Genomic DNA, 20,128 nt, shown 5'->3' with positions numbered 1-20,128 from the left:
GCTTTGAAGTGTTTGTTGCTTCTTTAAACATCTAGGGTCGTGATGGTGAACCTATGACACATGTGCCAGAGGTGGCATGCAGCATTGACCTTATTCCTCTGCTACCTTAGTTCTCTGTGGGCACACAAGCCTTCACCCCAGCTCAGCTCTGCTGTGCATGCGCAAGGGCCTCCCGCCAACCAGCTGATCTTTGAGTCACTGCCACACATGTGTAGGGGGTGGGGCATATGCAGAGGTGTGCATATATGGTGGGGTGCATGCATACAGGGCAGGGTGCATGCGAGTGGCACGGGCACATGTGCAGGGGGTGGAGCTTATGCATGTGGGCGTTGCACACATTGAATTTTGGGGGTTTGGGGCATGTGCACGCTTTGGGCACTCAGTGCAGAAAAGGTTAGCCATCACTGATCTAGAGAGAAGAGTAAACTATAAAGCTATAGACTTTTTGGGATGTGTGTGTGCAGAATTCTGCCATATCCCAGGAGACACATCAAGACTTGCTTTATTTCATGGCAGATTCAGTTCCAAAACTGAAAATACAGGCTTCCTCCTGGCTTGTAAATCGGTTTCCCACTAATATCATTAGTTGCTTGACATAATCCCATGACCCAATAAAGCTTTTAAAGTAATGCACCAGAAATCAAATCCCTTTTTATTCCAAGTCAGAATTGCAGAATCAATCTTACAAATGAAATTTGGAGGAATTTTTAGTTGCTTATTTAAAACTGCTATGAGTTTTAGTATCTGCTGAATATTGGCAATAAAAACCACCATACCAGGATTTTTAACTGCAAGATGATTATTCACACACTATACTAAGCAGTTAGTGCATTGGGGCCTGATTTTTTGAATAAAAATGATTCAAATCTAGAAAGCAAACTTAACACAGAAGCAGACAATCCTTGAGACTGTAGATGACATTATCGTTTTCTTTTTTCCAAAAATTTATTTCCTGAAGGACCCAGGTAGATATCTGGAGACACAATTGAAAATGTTCAGCTTTTGGGAGAAGGGAATAAAATGTCTCAATTTAACAGATACTTTTTATCTTTGGGAAAAAAAACAATCCTTGAATATTAATTTGTTTGCTGGCAAATTTCAGTGCTGCCATCTTTACATGATCTGGGGCAACATGTGGGCTTTGGATTGCTTAGTAGTGTCCATACCAAGTTGTATCTTCGTAGAATAGTCTTGATATTAGACTAACAATCACATTTGTGGTCTATATGTCTTCAAGCACTAAAGTAGATAGTTTCAGGTAAGCTTCAAAAATGCTTTGATTTGGTTACTACAGCCATAACAAGCTCCCACAATGGAAATTAATCCCTATTGCAATTTCAGTTCTCAAAATTGTGGTCTGCCCTTAGGAAAATCAATTTGGTTTACAGCATTAAAAGAACACACAGATGTTTTGGAAATTTGCTACAATTTTGTAGCAAATTTTGTAGTAATTTTGCAGCAAATGTAGTAGCCACATAAGAGTTATTTTTGTCAGCTGTTTGAAATTATACAGAATAAATTGACCTTATTCCTCTGCTACCTTAGTATGCCTTATTGTAATTAAGCCTTTCTCTCCTTTGGCTTTGCTCATGAGTTTCTACCAAATACCTTAAAGCATGAAATTGCAGGATAATCCAACTACAAATTCCATCTGGAAGCTGCCAAAACTAACAAGTCTGAACAATATGTGAATTCCACTGATAACTATCCTTTCAGAGTACTTTAACTGGTGAATTCTTTATGTGACAAAACATTGCAAAACCAAAGGGGAATAGTTGTCATACTAGTGCTTTTCTTTAAAAACAGGTTTAAAATCCAGTTGTGTTACTAGCTACCAGTGTTCAGACAGTTCCTAGCCCAAAATAGTGAATGGGAGCAAGCTTTGGACAGCTGTTACCCCAACTGAACAAATGAACAATCCTTTGCATAAATCAATTTTATGCAAATATCGCTCAGCTCTACCTCAAGCAGGCTTAACATAAATTGGATCCAAAGCAAAAACATGATATTACAGGCGTTTCTGTAAGGTTCATAAAAGCTTGGGCTATATAAAAATGTGACTCTTAGGGCAAGACCTATTGTAACTGTTGCTATTTTGTCTTGTAAAGCTCTACCCACGCCTAATGTGTTATATCAAAGAGTTTGATTAATTACTACTAATCAGAGCATACAAAACTTTTGCCAAACCAATCCTTGAATACAGCTCATCTGTCTGGAAACCACACCACATTTCGGACATAAACACTCTAGTAAATGACCAGAGATACTTTACTAGAAGAGCCCTCCACTCCTCTACTCTCAACAGAATAGCCTACAAAACTAGACTTACAATCCTAGATTTAGAAAGCTTAAAACTACATTGCCTTAAACACGACTCTGTAGTATCATCACCTAACCCCCAAAACTTTACCCTTAGACTACCGACTGTTGACCTCTCCCAATTCCTAAGAGGTCAATAAGGGGCGCGCATAAGTGCACCAGAGTGCCTTCCATCCCCTGTCCTAATGTTTCTCTTTTACTAGTACCATGTATATAAATATTATTATGTCTTTGTATACCACCAATACGTACTTGACAAAACAAATAAATAAAATATTTCCCATAATCTAAATATTCCAATCTCAACCTAAACAACTGGTTGTAGAATACAGGAGCTCAATGCAGAGCAGAGAAATAAATATGTCGGCAGCTTATATGTGTTCATCCGGCATGTCTCAACCACCCGTAATTACAGGTTAATTAGTCCAGAAACACACACACCAAAAGTCTTTATCAACAGAAAACAGAAACAGCTCCCTTTTTAAATGTCAAAGGGATTTTCTGGTACACACAAGGCACAGGTTAAATGCAATCCAAATGCTCACCCAATAACTGGGAAATTGAGTCCAATTCTAAAGTCCAGAAAGTCCACACACAATCTTGAACAGCAAAAACCACGATCTTGACGAAACTATGAATCAGATAAACTGCCATGAGACTAAAACAGCAGGCTGCTCTTTTATCTGTAGTACTAATTACAGCAGCCCCACCCAACCACAGGTGGCCTCATTTATCTCCTGTAATAATCCTTCAGTTGTTGTCTCCTATGCATCACTCTACACAAGCGTGGATGTGTCCTAAATTCTTGTTCTGAATCCAGGGATGATAAGGATGATTGATCTCCTCATGGGCTGTCTGCCAAACTCCGCTCTTCCAAGTTACCCCCACCTTATTCTTCTTCCGAGGAAACTTCACTACCTGCCTCTGTCGGCAACAAAACAGGCCTATGACATGTTGATGTTTCCCCTGCATCCACCTCCACATTCCTTGGGGCAGGAGCTGGGCCAGAGCCAACCACAACAATATGGAAGACATTATTTTCATTTCTGGGCTCTCCCTGCATCAGGGGTGGGTAAGAGGAACCTTTGTCAGTGGTTCACATCATGATATATTGCACATGTGTGCGTGCTCCTTTCTTGCACGCAGGCATATTCCCTCTTCCAATTTGGTTTCCACGCATGCTCAGTAGCTGGAATCAACCCGAAACACAGCTGAGAAGCTGATCAGCTGTGCTTTGGGTGAAGGAATAAAAGTCAGTTTAAACGTGGGGGTGGGCAGGAGGACCCCTTTTCAAGCAGCAGCAGCAGAGGCAACAATGTCCAAACAGTTTTAAAAATTGTCAAAAGTTCCGAAATTTATTTATTTATTTATTCATTCATTCATTCATTCATTCATTCATTCATTCATTCATTCATTCATTCATTCATTTATTGGATTTGTATGCCACCCCTCTCCATGGACTCGGGGCGGCTAACAACAGTGACAAAAACAGAATGTAAAAATCCAATACTAAAAACAGCTAAAAACCCTTGTTATAAAACCAATCATACATACTAACATACCATGCATAAATTGTAGAAACCTAGGGGGAAATATTATCTTAGTTCCCCCATGCCTGACGGCAGAGGTGGGTTTTGAGGAGCCATGGAAAATGGGTCCATGACACCATCCTGACGTCACCAGTGGGTCGCTAGCGGTTCAGGCGATGTGATCCGAACCGTGAGCAACCCACCCCTGCCCTGCATACATTTGTATGTAGTACAAAAAATAATCTTTTTTAAATATATCATTTGTGAATCATTTCATATATTGAAAAGGAGGGCAAAAGACAGGTGATAGTTTACACCTGAATGTGTGACAGCAATATATGAACAGTATGCTATTTTTATCCACAATTATTTCTAGCTATAACAAGCAGCTTTAAAGGGATTCAGAAATGTAAAAAAATATATTTACTGTGCAACATCTGAAGTGCTTTTCGTTGGTCTGGAAAAAGCAGATCTAGTAAACAGTACCATGACCTCTTTGGGGGGGAAATTCTCCTTTCATTTTACTTTTAACCTGTTCTGTGATCCAAGTTCTGCTTGCAGGATCACTCAGCAGTTTAAAATTTCTAATAAAACTATCCAACCTAGGAGCCTTATTACATGGATAGGCTAATTGTGGTTTAGCCATTGCGCTATTTTGTTGTCCTCTTTCAACAATTGCATATTTAGTCCTCTTAATTGTATTAGGAGGATTATATTAGGAGGATGACAAATGTATATTTTATTTTATGTACACTGAGATCATATGCATCAAAGACAAATTCCTTGTGGGTCCAATCACACTTGCCCAATAAAGAATTCTATTCTAGTCTATTCTATTCTATACTATACTATACCATACCATACCATACCATTCCATTCCATTCAATAAATAAGCAAAAATTAGAGGGAGCTGTGGAAGCCAAGGAAGTTTATCAAAACTAAGACAGAATCAGTAACAATTTTTAAGTATGATGACCTGGCTTTTTACCACTACTAAAACGGCAATTTAAAATGAAAAACAATTAAAGAGATAGTGAGAGATGTTTTCTCTCTGCCCTATCTCCTCTGATTTATTGTGCAGAGATATTTAGTAACAGCTATTCTATAAATCCAAAATAAAGGACTATTGATTTTCTGAATAACAGATTTATTTTGATTTGTGGTCATATTTAATCTCCCTCCATTTTCATTCTGTAATTCAGAGTACTATAATTTGTGCTTGACCTCACATTCCCTTTCATTTTAATGTCTCCTTCATCGCTGGCCCGAATTTTCATATATTTTAATATCCAATTCTCTCTGAAGTATTCTGAAAATTCTGAGGTTTTCCAGCAGAGCGTACAAATAAATGATCCATATGCACACAAATATGGGATAGAAAGGGAAAGGGAGGAGAAAAAGATTGGCAGAGGAAGGGAGAAAGAGAAGGGGGAGAGAGGGAGAGGGGAATAAATGAATAATAATAATAATAATAATAATAATAATAATAATAATTTATTAGATTTGTATGCTGCCCCTCTCCGAAGACTCGGGGCGGCTAATGTTTATTATTATGTCAAGTACAACACAGCAAACGAGATCACTATGCTGGATTTCGTATTTCATCACCAGTCGGGCGCTTCCCAAGCACCTAGGACTGCGTGATATAGCGGCGAATTATGTTTGCCGATCCCAGTAAAGCGGCCTTTTGCAATTGACAGATGGAGATTTTGTCAATTCTGATGATTTTCAAATGTCCGCTGAGATCCTTTGTCACTGCGCCCAGTGTGCCAAGTACCACTGGGACCACTTTCACTGGCTTATGCCAGAGTCGTTGCAGCTTGATTTTTAGATCTTCGTATTTCACTAATTTCTCTAGCTGCTTCTCCTCAATTCTGCTGTCTCCTGGGATTGCGATGTCGATGATCCATACTTTCTTTTTCTCCACGATCACAATGTCTGGTGTGTTATGCTTCAGAATTCAGTCAGTCTGAAGTCGGAAGTGCCACAGTAGCTTTGCTTGCTCATTTTCGACCACTTTTTCGGGCTTATGATCCCACCAGTTCTTTGCCACTGGTAAATGGTAGTTCCGGAACAAGTTCCAGTGGATCATCTGTGCCACAGCATCATGTCTATGCTTATAGTCAGTCTGTGCGATCTTTTTGCAGCAGCTGAGTATGTGATCGATTGTTTCATCTGTTTCTTTACAGAGTCTGCACTTTGGATCGTCTGTTGATTTTTCAATTCTGGCTTTGACAGCATTTGTTCTAATGACCTGTTCTTGTGCCGCCAGTATTCTGTCTCCTTTTTGAGTGTTCCACTTGTAAGCCATGACCAGGTCTTTTCTTTATCCACTTTGCCTTCAATCTTCTCCAAGAACTGGCCATGCAATGTTTTGTTCATAATTTATTAGATTTGTATGCCGTCCCTCTCCGAAGACTCGGGGCGGCTAATGAAGATGGAAGGAAAGAGGAGGAAAAAAGAGGCTAGGGCACTAAAGATGGGAAGAGAAGGAGGGAGATCAGAAAGGAAAGATGGAGAAACAAAAGGAAAAGATGGAGAAAGAAAGCGGGAAGAATGAATTATGGCAAGACGACAGAAAGTGAACCGAAGGCAGGAGGAGATGGAGCAAGGATAAAGTCAAAGGGTGAAGGAAAGGAAAAGAGATTCTGAAGAGCAGATAAGATTATGTTCTACCGCTGTAATTCTCTGCCCACTTAATTGGGAATAAAACTTGCTCATTTGCATTTTTATTCCATACTCGCCATAAGAAGACCACAATGAAGTTCGCCAATAAAGAAAGCAATTTAAAATTAGTAGCAGGTGGCTTTCAAATCAGCCACTATCCCCAGCAGGCAGAAAAAAGCAATCAGCTAACAGACAAAATCCCTGGGTATACATCCCAAATGAAGCTTACTGCATAGAGCAGGGCTGTCAAACTCCTGGCCCATAGGCCAGATGCCTCATGTACTGGTCACACCCACGGCCACTTTAGCGAAGGGGGAAAAGGTTGTGATATATTATGTGACATTGCCATGACAATGCAAGTTTGACACCCTGGCATAGAGGCTTCGATGGGCAATGGAGATGGACTGTATTAGCTGCCAATTGGTTTCCGGATGCAATTCAAAGTGTTGGTTATGACCTATAAAGCCCTACATGGCATCGGACCAGATTACTTACGGGACCGCCTTCTGCCGCATGACCCCTAGCAACCGGTCACGTCCCACAGAGTTGGCCTTCTCCGGGTCCTGTCAACTAGATCAGTGTTTCCCAACCTTGGCAACTTGAAGATATCTGGACTTCAACTCCCAGAATTCCCCAGCCAGCATTTGCTGGCTGGGGAATTCTGGGAGTTGAAGTCCAAATATCTTCAAGTTGCCAAGGTTGGGAAACACTGAACTAGACAATGTCGTTTGGCGGGGTCTAGGGGAAAAGCCTTCTTTGTGGGGGAGGGCAGCTCTCTGGAATCAGCTCCCCACGGAGATTCGTACTGCCCCCACCCTCCTTGCCTTCCGCAAGTGTCTAAAGACTCATTTATACTGCCAAACCTGGGGCCATTAGACTGGCCCCCTGGCTGATGAAATGTAATGTATGCTGTTGTGTCAATGGGAATGATTGATTTTGAATGCTTTTGGGTTTTTAGACTAATTAGTTTAATTGAATTAGGAAGTTTACATAGTTTTTTAATATGTTCTAAGCCGCCCTGAGTCCTTGGAGATGAAAAACAAACAAACGAATCTATCTATCTATCTACCTACCTACCTGCCTATCTAATCTATCTTAATGCAGCCTGCGGAGCGAGCAGCAGAGTTGGACAGCAAGGAAGCTGGGGAGGAACATGGCCCAGTCCTGGAGTCTGGAGGAGGCTCTGCATCAGAGGCAGAGATGAGACCAGGGCCATCTGGGAGTTCTGTACTGCCTCTGGAGCCTTCACAGCCAGACATCAGTGAAGCAGAGGAACATGGGGATCCTGTTCCCAGTGCGCACATGTGCAGAGCTGCCAGAAGGCAAGAGCAGTTAAGGGAGAAAAGGGTTACTTGGTAGTAAGGCTTGGAGATGATTGGCCCTCCTATAAGACATAAAAGAGGAGTAAACTTATGTGAACCTTTGCAGGAAGCAACTTGATTCATTCTGGTTGGTTTAACTCAGCAGCTCCATTTCGACTCTGTGCTCTATTTGGCCTAGCAAAGCTACTTGGCAGCATGTCAAGAGAGACAAAGGTGGGTGCTTATCAGCCTTCTCCTGAAAGACTGTGGCAGACTACTGTCGGGCTAATTTAAACTGTTTGAGACTCCTTATTGCTGCGAATGGATATACTTCATAACCATTGAAAAACAAGAGGGTTTGGGGCGGGGGGGGACTACGTTTGTGAATTATGCTCTTTCAGGAAGCCTAGGTCAGAACACTTAAGCAGCAACTTCCAGAATCAGAGCAACCATTGAAAAGGCCTTTTTTTGGTGACCTTATCAAATGCATCTGTAATAAATGATGAACATTGTGGAACAGGATTTTGAAGATTTTCCAGGCCTACAGAAGAAAAATCCTGTTTGGCTAACAAATCATCTATTCAGCATTCTCTGTGGTTGAGCGGTACATCATGCAACTGAAGTATTTCACCTGCAGCTGTTGCTGACTACAACCTACCAGATCAGATTCAGGCATTTGGCAACCAGCATGCATTTATAATGGTTGCAGCATCCTGGAATCATGTGATTGCCATTTGAGACCCTTCTGAGCTGACTTTCAACAACCAAGTCAATAAGGGCTGTCGGATTCGCTTAGTGACTGATTCATTTAACTGCAGTAATTCATTAAACAGTGGCAAAAAAGTCATATAGTTGTCATACAAGTTGTTTAGAAACATAGAAGATTGACGACAGAAAAAGACCTCAGGGTCCATCTAGTCTGCCCTTATATTATTTCCTGTATTTTATCTTAGGATGGATTTATGTTTATCCCAGGCATGTTTAAATTCAGTTACTGTGGATTTACCAACCACGTCTGCTGGAAGTTTGTTCCAAGCATCTACTACTTTTTAGCAATGGAAATTCTGCCTCCCAATCGTGGTTGTAAGCTGAGTATTGAAATTCCCAGCTAGTCCTGCTTTCCATCTCCTTAAAGCAGCGGTGGGTTATGAGCCGGAACGCTAAATTGCGTTCACCGCCGTGGCTCGTACATTCTTGCAGGACCAGTGTGATTTTGCTGCTGCGCCTGTGGAGGAAGCAAATCACACACAGAACCGCAGGTGCGCCCGTGTTTCGGTGAGGTTTTTTTTCTTCCACACATGCTGAAAAACGGGGGCACTTGTGGCTCCATGCGCGATTTTGCTTCTTCCACAGGTGCAGCAGCAAAATTGCGCTGGTCCCACAAGAACTTATGAGCCGTGGCAGTGAGCGCAATTTAGCGTTCCAGCTCGTAGCCCACTGCTGCCTTAAAGGGCCTGTATTTATATTTATTATGTGTGTTCACTGCAGAAGACCCTGGATGATTTATAATATTTATACAATTAACCATTAAAAACACGAAACTGCTGGTTTATTTTTTTATTTTGCACCTTCTTAAAAACTTCCAGTGTTGGAGCATTCACAACTTCTGGAGACAAGCTGTTCCACTGGTTGTTCTAACTATCAGGAAATTTCTCCTTAGTTCTAAGTTACTTCTCTCTTCGTTTAGTTGCCACCCATTGCTTCTTGTTCTACCCTCAGGTGCTTTGGAGAATAGGTCGACTCCTTCTTCTTTGTGGCAACCCCTGAGATATTGGAACCCTGCTATCATGTCTCCTCTGGTCCTTCTTTTCATTAAACTAGCCATGCCCAGTTCTTGCAACCGTTCTACATGTTTTAGCCTCCAGTCCCCTAATCATCTTTGCTGATCTTCTCTGCATTCTTTCTAGAGTCTCAACATCCTTTTTGCATTGTGGTGACCAATTATTATGAGAACTCCAAACATTGTCAGTGTTTAGTAAATAATGATTAAATAAAATATGCAACTTCTTGTGACAGCAAATCCTGTCTACTAAAAGTAGCGAACCGAAGGCCTTGCTGGGGGAAAAAAAAGCAATCACCTGTGACCGTACGAGTTAATCTCTTTGAAGGCAGGAGGGCTGATTTAGGTTCATTAGGTGGTTCTCTGCGTGCTTAATTCGACCTGAAGAGATACAAGATCAGAGCTGCAGAAACACTTAAAATTCCTAGATGGCAGCAAAACTACAACTTTCAGCTTCCTCCTGCCATCCGGCCTCCGGATTTTGCAGTACGTAGCATACGTTAAGGAAGAGATGGGGAAATGAGGGCCCTTTTATGACTTGTGGACTTGTGGACTTCCTGAGCCACTCAGAATTCTGGGAGTTAAAGTCCACAAATCATAAAAGGGCCACTCCTGAGATAAGGCATCAATAGGCGTCTTGGCTCAGGCTACAGCGGAAAAGGCGGTACCTCTCGCGCTCTACCCAATCCCTTTTCTTCCTGCTCGACTCTGACATTGTCGCTTAGAGAAAAAAAACGGCCTTCTGGTTCCTACTCGGTATTTCCTCCTTTTTTTTGCAGCACTGTCGTGAAGAAGAAGAAGAAGAAGAAAAAAAGAGAGATTTGCCTAGAGCGGCATAACAGAAGCGCCTGCTCGACGGCCGGCGAGAAGAAACGGGGCGGGGAGGGCTTGAGAAATCGTTTCGTTTGTCGCCAGGGGGACCTTCGCCATGAGGCAGAAAAAGAAAGGTAGAAAGGGAACGGGACAAGAAGGGACCATTGTTCTGAAGCCTCCTAATATAGATGCTCTCCGGAGGCATTGGATCGGGTGTGGAGCCGCGCTGTTTGGGTATTCTGGGAAATGTAGTCCCACTACACAGCTGGAAGCCCCAAGATAAGACAAGTCTCGTGTGCACCCATATAGAAAGTTGCGATTGAAATGGCTTTTAAATATGATCCGCATCATCAGCACAAAAAGGAGTGATTTCAACCTGAAAAGGCTTGTTGAGTGTTCAGAGACTTGAAGGGTTCCCTCTGTTCAGCCTAGGAATCCAGGTTAATCTGCTCATCTTTAATGTAAACCGCTCCAAACTCGACTGCAGAAAATACTACTTCAGCAACAGGGTGATCAGTGCATGCAATACACTACCTGGCTGTGGGGTTTCTTCCCCAAACCCCCAAAACTTTAATCTTAGACTTTCTACAATCGACCTAACCCCATTCCTAATAGGCGTGTATAAGTGCACCATCATGCCTACCGTCCCTGTCCTATTGTCCACATTTACCTGTACCTACTTTGCTAATTTATTTATTTATTTTATTTATGTATGTATGTATTTAAGTATTTATTTCATTAATTAATTAATTGGATTTGTATGCTGCCCCTCTCCGAGGACTCAAACATGTTTGACATCTGTCAAACATGTACAGGATAGTAGTAGTTTGTATAAACCTAACATAAGTAAACAAAACTAACGATAAAAGAAGACAATACGAACAGTAGGACAGGGACAGTAGTCATTATGGCGTGCTTATGCACATCCCTTACAGACCCCTTAGAAATGGGAAGAGGTCGACTGTAGACAATCTAAGGTTAAAGATTTTGGGGTTGGGGGAAGAATCCACACAGTCAGGTAGTGCATTTCAGGCATTGATCACTCTATTGCTGAAGTTGTATTTTCTGCAGTCGAGCTTAGAGCAGTTTACATTTAGCTTGAATCTATTACGTGCTCATGTATTGCTGTGGTTGAAGGTGAAGTAGTCGTTGACAGGAAGGACATTTTGGTATATCATTTTATGAACTACATATAAATCAGATCGGATTTAAATCTGCTGATCTTTAATGTAAACCACTCCAAACTCGACTGCAGAAAATACGACTTCAGCATCCAAAGATAGCCTAGAACTTTGTCACCTTCGATCTGACCTACATGTACTTCACAAAGTCATTTACCACAGTGTTCTACCTGTCAATGATTGCTTTAGCTTCAACAGCAACAATAAACGAGCACACAATTGAATCAAATTTATTGTAAACTTCTCCAAACTCGACTGCAGAATATACAACTTCAACAACAGAGTGATTAATCCCTGGAACACACTACCTGACTCTCTGGTTTCTTCCCGAAACCTTTAACCTTAGACCAGTGGTTCCCAAACTTTTTTTGGCCGTGCTCCACCTAAGCATCTCTAAAATCCTGAGGCCTCCCCCGCCCCATGACATATAATTCTTATTCAAAAATTGAACTACTCACACAGAGGAAGCCTAAAAGGCCATTAGCTAGGTTTAAACAAGGTTCCAACTGCCCCCATTAAAAATGAAATCCCCCCCTCCATTGAGCATGGGCCCTACATTGGGAACCACTGCCTTAGATTATCTACAGTTGACTTCACCCCATTACTAAGAGGTCTTTAAGGAGTGTTCATAAGTGCACCATTGTGCCTACCATCTCTGTCTTACTGTCTTATTGTTCAAATTTACCTGTATCTACTTTGCTAATGTTTATGTTTATAGTAATACCTGCTATCTTGTACATGTTTGACATCATAATAATAGTAATAATAGTAATAATAATAATAATAATAATCCCAAGGAGAGAACTGTCTATTTTTCACCGGAACACATCCACTGTAGGGGAAATCACCACACTCAATCAACAATCTGCCCTCCTGTAATTTAAACCTAGGATCTCATATCCTGCTCTCTGGGGCAGTAGAGAATCTGTTGGATCCTTTTCAGGTGTTTAACAATGCTAATATATCCTGTTAAGATGGAGGTTTCTTTACTCAAGATTTATTCCCAGTTCCTTCTGTCTCTTCATAATTTGTGTGTGTGTGTCCCTTTCAGGTCAGTTTGATTTTTGGTTTGGACAAATTCCTGCAGTTTTTTAGGGCGGGATTTTCAAAAGTGGATTGCCATTCCCTGCTTCTTAGGGCTGAAAGAGAGTGACTGGCTCGCTGTCACTCCACTGACTTTGGGCCGAAGATAGGATTATAACTCATAGTCTCTTGATTTCTGCCTACTGCCTTAACCATTATGCTAAACTGACTCTCTTTTTACTTGATTTCTAATCTTCAGATCATTCTTACATTTCTCTAATCTGTTCCACTTTGCCTTAATCCATACTGTGTGTTCCAAACACAGTATTATTGATGGTAGGATCTGACCAAAGCAAAATGGTATGGCTACATTCTGTCATTTGGAAATTATACTTCTATTATGTTGATGCTGCTTGAAATTGCATTTATATTTTATTTGCAGCCCAATGACATTGTTGGTTTAGTTTATAATAATCCGTTGGCCTGATAGGACAAATATCACCTTTGCTATCTGGGCATTTGATTTTTTTTCCCTCCTAAGGGAAGAACTTGCCTCTGTTAAACTTAATTCTGTAACTATTGGTCCACTTCTCTAAAATACAAGTCTTCTTTCAATCCTTTCAGTCTTTTAGGTATTATCCCATCTCAGATTTCATATGCATTTTCTGCATCTTCTCCTCCAAAGCATTACTGAAAGTATTGAAAAGTATAGGGTCCATGAACCCCATGGTACCCACTCAATATGTCAGTTTGGTTTGATAAACATTAATAAAGGCTTTTGGGGTATGGTTTTCCCATAGGCTAGGTGTTTAATTAGTTGCCATATCCTCCAGTCCATGACTATTCTGTGTGAATTATTGTTCCTTAGAAAAGAATAAACTTTTAGGGAAAATATATACTGTACTGCTCAAAAAAATAAAGGGAACACTCAAATAACACATCCTAGATCTGAATGAATGAAATATTCTCATTGAATACTTTGTTCTGTACAAAGTTGAATGTGCACAACAGCATGTGAAATTGATTGTCAACCAGTGTTGCTTTCTAAGTGGACAGTTTGATTTCACAGAAGTTTTATTTTATTTATTTATTTATTTATTTTTTATTTATTTATTTATTTATTTATTTATTTATTTATTTTGTCCAATACACAATGAGGGTTTTAGTGGGTATATATATATATGCACATAGTAAAATACATGATGAAGGTTATTTTTTTTTAAAAAAAATATTTTTATTGTTTTTCATAAAATAGACATACAGACATACAAACATTAAACATAAAATGGGGATGTATTTCCCCGCTTCTTTTGAAAGTATACATTCAAATAGAAAAAAGAATACATAATCAAACATTTGTTAAATGTTAAAAAGTCTAGTAAAAAATTTTCAAATCTTAAATGCAATGTTAGTACGGTATAAGTAAAAATTCTTAATATGTTGTTTATGTGTAATATATTCATCTAATCAAACATTTAGACAAATCTCAGTTACTAAACATATATAAAACAAAATTCTTAATATGTTGCTTGTGAGTAAACTATTATATCAAAATCATCAACAAATACATTTGAACTAATATTAATATTGTTATTACCTAAATAAAAACAGATCTATCTCTTATTTTTTCTTATCTAACCATCTATATACATTATTCCATGTTTCATAAAATTTAGTGTCTTCTTGATCGTTTAATCGTCTTGTCATCATATCCATTTCAGCGCAATCTAATATTTTAGCTATAACTTCTTCTTTTTTGGGGATTTCCTCCCCCTTGCAGTTTTGCGCGTATATTATTCTAGCCGCAGTTAATATGTGTATGATTAAATAAAGAGTTTCTTTCTTATAAGTCTGATTGGTAATTCCTAATAAGTAAAATTCCGGGGTGTTATCTATATCATGCTTTAATATTTCTTTTAATATCTTCTCAATCATCTTCCAATAAATTTTAGCTTTACCACATGTCCACCATTGATGGTAATAAGTTCCTATATCTTTCTTGCATTTCCAACATAGTGGGGATGTTTTAGGAAACATTTTTGCTATCCTGTTTGGTGGGAGGTGCCATCTATAAAACATTTTAATTTGGTTTTCTTTTAATGAAACTGACTTGGTCATTTTCCAATTATTAATCCAAACTTTTTCCCAAGTATCTATGTCTATTTCCTTGCCTATATTTCTGCACCATCTTATCATAGTATCTTTTAAAGTCAACTCTATATTTTTGTGAGCGATAAGAAATTTATATAGTTTCCCTATCATTTTTACTGAATTGGTGATAATTAAATTACTTAGCAAATTCTTACTTTTATTAAAAATGTAAAGAGTTTTATCCTTCTGGTATCTGGATCGAATCTGGGCATAATGCCACCAGTCTATTATTATTCCTTCTTCTTGTAATTTATTCCTAGGTTTTAACTTCATCTGATCATTTAATAGTTCTTTATATCTATAAAATATTTTCGTGTCTTTTATAGACTTTGGATGTGTTATTGCTTCTAGGGGGGCTATCCATTCTGGAACACTTAAGAAGTGATTTTTCTTTATGTCTTTCCAAACCTCTAATAAATACTTCCTTAATGTGTGTCTTTTAAAATATGAGTGATTTTTTTCCCTGTCATACCATATAAATGCATGCCAACCCAACATGAGATCATGTCCTTCTAGATTTAATATTCTTTTATTCTCTAAGGTTATCCAATCTTTAATCCATGTTAAGGCGGCGGCCTGGTAATATAATTTCCAGTTTGGAAGACCAAATCCTCCTCTTTCTTTAATGTCTTCTAAACAGTTTATTTTTATCCTTGCTTTTTTCCCTTGCCATATAAATTTTTTAACTAAATTTGTCAAAGTTCTAAAAAAAGTTCCCCCTGGATTTATTGGAATTACCTGAAAAAGAAATAAAACCTTAGGCAAAATATTCATCTTGATTGTAGCAATTCTTCCTAAAAATGATATTTTCAGGCTATTCCACGTTTCTAAATCTTTTTTAATTTCTGATAATAATTTTATGTAGTTATCATTTTTTAATGTTATTGTTTTCGCTGTTAAATTTATTCCTAAATATTTTACTTTCTTTACGGTTTTTATTCCAGAAATATTTTCTAATTTAGTTTCTTGTATTTTATTCATATTTTTAGTTAAAAAAGAAGTTTTGCTTTTATTTATCTTTAAACCTGCTACCTTTCCGTATTGTTCAATAGTTTGCAATAACGAAGGAACTGTTGTTATCGGTTCTTCAATTATAAACGTTAAGTCATCTGCAAAAGCTTGGAGTTTGTAAGTTTCGCCTCCTGTAGTTAAACCTTTTATTTCAGAATCCGCTCTTATTTTAATTAATAAAGTTTCAAGTGTCATAATAAATAGCAATGGTGATATAGGACATCCTTGACGAACTCCCTTATTTATATCAAGTGTTTGTAATTGGTTATTATTTAATATTATCTTAGTCGTTTGTTTTGAATATATAGTATCTATTAAGTTAACAAATTTTGGGCCAAATCTCATTTTGTTTAATTGCATTTTTATAAATGTCCAGTTGACGTTGTCAAAGGCCTTTTGAGCATCTAAAAACATTAAAGATGCTGTCTTATCTGAATGTTGTTCATAATATTCTAATGTGTTTATTACAGTTCTAAGATTGTTTTTAATTTGTCGCCCTGGTAGAAATCCATTTTGGTCTTGGTGTATTATTCCATTTATAATTCTTTTAAGTCTATCTGCATAAATGGCAATAAATATTTTATAATCCACATTTAATAAAGATATAGGTCTATAATTTTTGATTTTTACTGGGTCAGTGCCGGATTTGTGTATTAAAGTTGTCAACGATTCTGACCAAGATTTTGGAATTTTACCCTCAAGTCTACATAAATTAAAAGTTTCTAACATATGATTTCTTACTATTTCGTTTTCTATCTTGTACCATTCTGCCGGTATAGCATCCGGACCAGTGGCCTTATTGTTTTTCTGTTTTTTAATTATAGTTAGGAGTTCTTCCATTGTTATTGGTCCATCCAACATAGTCTGTTGGTCTTCTGTTATTTGTGGTAATTTTGAAGCCTGTAAGTAATTAAAAACTTCATCTTCACTAACATTGTCTTTGGCATAAAGATCTTTATAAAAATTATAGACAATATCTGCCTTTCCTTCTATATCGTATTTTATTGTACCATCTTTATCTTCTAATTTTTTTATCAATTTGGATTGACTCTGCTTTCTAAGTTTATATGCTAACCATCTGCCTGGTTTATTTGCATGTTCAAAATAATGTTGTTTTGCTCTTTTAATTTTTTCAGTTATTTGATTTTGTTCTATAATTCTAATTTTATGTTTAATTACATTTATTTCTGTTTTAAAATCTCTGTTCTTGGTGTGTTGCTGCGATGCAAATTCCAGTTGTTTTAATTCATTTATTAATTGTACATACTTTAATTTATTTTCCTTATTGTATTTTGCTATATAGGATATTGTTAACCCTCTTATATAAGCTTTGAGTGTGTCCCATAAATTCTGTGGAGTGGTGTCTGGAGTTTTATTAATTTCAAGAAATATTTTTAATTCCTTTTCGATCCAATCCTTATATTTCTTATCGTTTAATATATTTCTATTCATCCGCCAAGTATTCTGTTTATTATTCGTTCTTATATAAACCACTATTGGGTTGTGGTCGGCCCATGTATTAACATCTATCTCTACTTCCCTTATTTGTTCTGCAACCATTTTTGGTGTCCATACCATGTCTATTCTTGTCCAGATTTTGTGGGGATTAGAGTAAAACGTAAATTGTCTTTTATGGGGATGTCTTTCCCTCCATATATCATTTAACAGTAATTCTGTTTTCATTTTTTGGAAAGTACTAGGTAGTAGATTTCTTTTTGTTTTTTTCCTTTTATTATTACTCCCCCCCCCCGAATGGTCTAGTTGCCTATTCACAATAGCATTAAAATCACCTATTATTAATACATTCTCAATTGCTAAATCTATTATTATTTGATGTAAATTTTTATAAAATGTCATTTGGTCTTCATTGGGAGCGTAAATAGAAACAACCACTATAGGTCTAGGTTCAATATCAACTTGTACAATCAATATTCTACCATCATTATCCTTGTATATTTGTTTGGAATTTATAGAATTCTCTACATACATCACCACACCTCTTTTTTTTGATCTGCTAATGCAGCATACATTTTTCCAATTTTAGGATTCAACAATAATTTTTGGTTATCTTTTTTAATATGTACTTCTTGTAATATTGCAATTTGAGCATTTTGACTTCTGATTTTGGAAAAGATTTGTTTCCTTTTCCTTGGTTCATTAAGTCCATTAACATTTACCGAAAAGATCTTTAGATCTTTAGTTGTTGTCATTTAGTAGGTTTTTTGGTTTCTCGCTGGGGTTGAACTCTTCTAGCACCTTGGTCCTGCTCTATTGCCTGAGCAGTGGCCCCCAAAAGTTCTTCTTGTTGGATTGCTAATTTCTCCTCTGGTTGGTGTTGTGCTGATTGTTGTTGAGCCTCTTGTTGCTTATCTGAAAAGTCCATGTGGCTGATGCCACTATTTTCAAAGAAATACCTAGCTTGTTCTACATTTTCCAGCTTGTATCTTGTAGAGCGCCATGTCAGAGAAAGACCTTGTGGGATTAACCAACGATAGGTTATATTTTCTTTGATCAAAATTCTGGTAAGAAAATGGTAATCTCTTCTGCTCTCTCTGACACTTCTTGGAGCTTGTTTTAATATTTTTATTTCCACTCCTTGATGTTGGAGTTTGGAGTTTCTTGCCCAGTGGAGTATGTCATCTCGCAAAGTTTTCCTGGTAAATTTGATGTGAATCTCTCTTGGGAGGTTGTGGCGACGGATGTAACTATTCGAAGTTCTGTAAACTTCATCAATTTCTTTCACTAGCGCAGCAGGATCCTCCTGGAGTATTCCTCCAATAGTTTCCGCCATAGTCATTTTTAAATCTTCATCTTTTTCCTCTTTCATGTTCTGAAATCGTAGTCCATACGAAGCACGTTGCATCTCCAGCTGGATGATTGATTCATCATGTCTTCTATGTCTTGCATCAGCTCTCCCTTCAAGATAATCTATTCTTTTTGCATTTTTGTCGGATTTCTCTTCAACCTTTTTCACTCAATCATCGCTTTCTTGTAGTGTTTGTTGAATCACCTTTATCTGGTCTTTCACCTCGGCCATATCAACTTTCAATTGGGCCATCTCCTTTTTAAATTCTGTCAAGTCTGCTTTTATAGCTTCTCTTTGTTGTGTTGCATCCTCTTTTATAGCCTCTCTTTGCTGGGTAGCATTTTCTTGAGATTTAAACATAAAGTCCTGCATGTTGTTTAAAGTTTCTTGTAGTGTTGCAAAGTTGGACTGCATTGTTTTGTCTTTTTCTTTATCCTTGGAAGACATAGCTGACGCCTGGTGCGTCGGGGAAGGACGCGGCGACACTTGTGGAGAAGAGATTGTTGCAGTGGTTTGTTTTTTGACCGTTTTAACAACAGTTGAAGAAGTTGACATTATCAATTTTGAATCCACAGTTTAAAATTCAAATTAATTTAAATCAATCTAAATTTATATGTAGTGAAAGGGAGAAAATTTCTATAAATTCCAAATCTATTCAATCTGTTTTATTAACAGTTACCCTTAAATTATAACTATTCAGTTGTCAAGAAAATTCAAAATTCAAAATCCAATATATGTTATTATTATTATTATTATTGTTATTATTATTTTGGAAATTTAAAAATTTAAAAATATAATAACACAGAAAACAAATGTAAAACTTTTAGGAATAAGAAACAAATAAAAGTTAAAAATAAATGGTCTAATAAGAAGACAGAGTAAATAACAGCAAAGAAAGAATAATAACTATTTTAAAAAGGGAGATTCTAAGGAGGTAAAGAAAAAAAAAGGAAGAGAAAAGAGACTTAATAAAGCAGTAAAAGGAGGGAGAAAAAAGGAGAGAGAAGGGGGGAATATTTCAATTCAAATAATTGGAATAGAGCAGGAAACCAAGGTTTGCTAACAGTGCATAGTCTTCAATTCAAACTTCTTTTACAGATAGGTGTAAAAAGAAGGAAAATCAGAAGGGAATCAAAAAAGGATTAATTAATCAAAAAGAAAACACAATATATATAGTTATAGTCTTCTTATAAATCAAGAAATTATACTAAATAAATGAAGAATGTGAATCCAAATGTCAGAAGATACAGTTATACTTAATCCCAGTTGCAGGTCTCAAAAAGAAAGTCAAATTAATAATTTTCTTGTAATTAAAATGGAGTCTATGTTCTTTTCCAAATTCAAGACAAAGGCAAAAAAAGTAGATCTCAAAATGGAGTCAGGTTAGAAGTCAGAAGTTCATATAACCAGGCAGATGTGAAAAGGTTCTCAAAAAAAAATAATCCCAAGAAAAAGGCAATCAGCAAGTAATCCAAAGTAATCCAAAGGCAATCAGCAAGTAATCCAGCTAGGTTAATCCAAAGGAAAGGTATCAGTTCCTTCTATTT

General features: G+C 37.5%; 1 protein-coding gene across 1 annotated transcript in view; it reads left to right on the top strand.

The window, feature by feature from the left end:
- Nucleotides 1-10,240: 10,240 nt before the first annotated feature.
- Nucleotides 10,241-20,128, top strand: part of ELP3 (elongator acetyltransferase complex subunit 3) — a 150,462-nt gene continuing 140,574 nt past the window's right edge. Inside the window, exon 1 of the mRNA XM_070734881.1 lies at nt 10,241-10,543. Within this exon, the coding sequence (XP_070590982.1) occupies nt 10,525-10,543 (19 nt within the window). The 5' untranslated portion in view covers nt 10,241-10,524. The remainder of the gene's footprint in view (nt 10,544-20,128) is intronic.

Source organism: Erythrolamprus reginae, chromosome 1 (genome assembly GCF_031021105.1).
Source record: "Erythrolamprus reginae isolate rEryReg1 chromosome 1, rEryReg1.hap1, whole genome shotgun sequence".
Taxonomy (NCBI): Eukaryota; Metazoa; Chordata; class Lepidosauria; order Squamata; family Dipsadidae; genus Erythrolamprus; species Erythrolamprus reginae.
The sequence above is the reverse complement of the archived record's forward strand: the minus strand, read 5'-3'. Positions and strand labels throughout refer to the sequence as shown.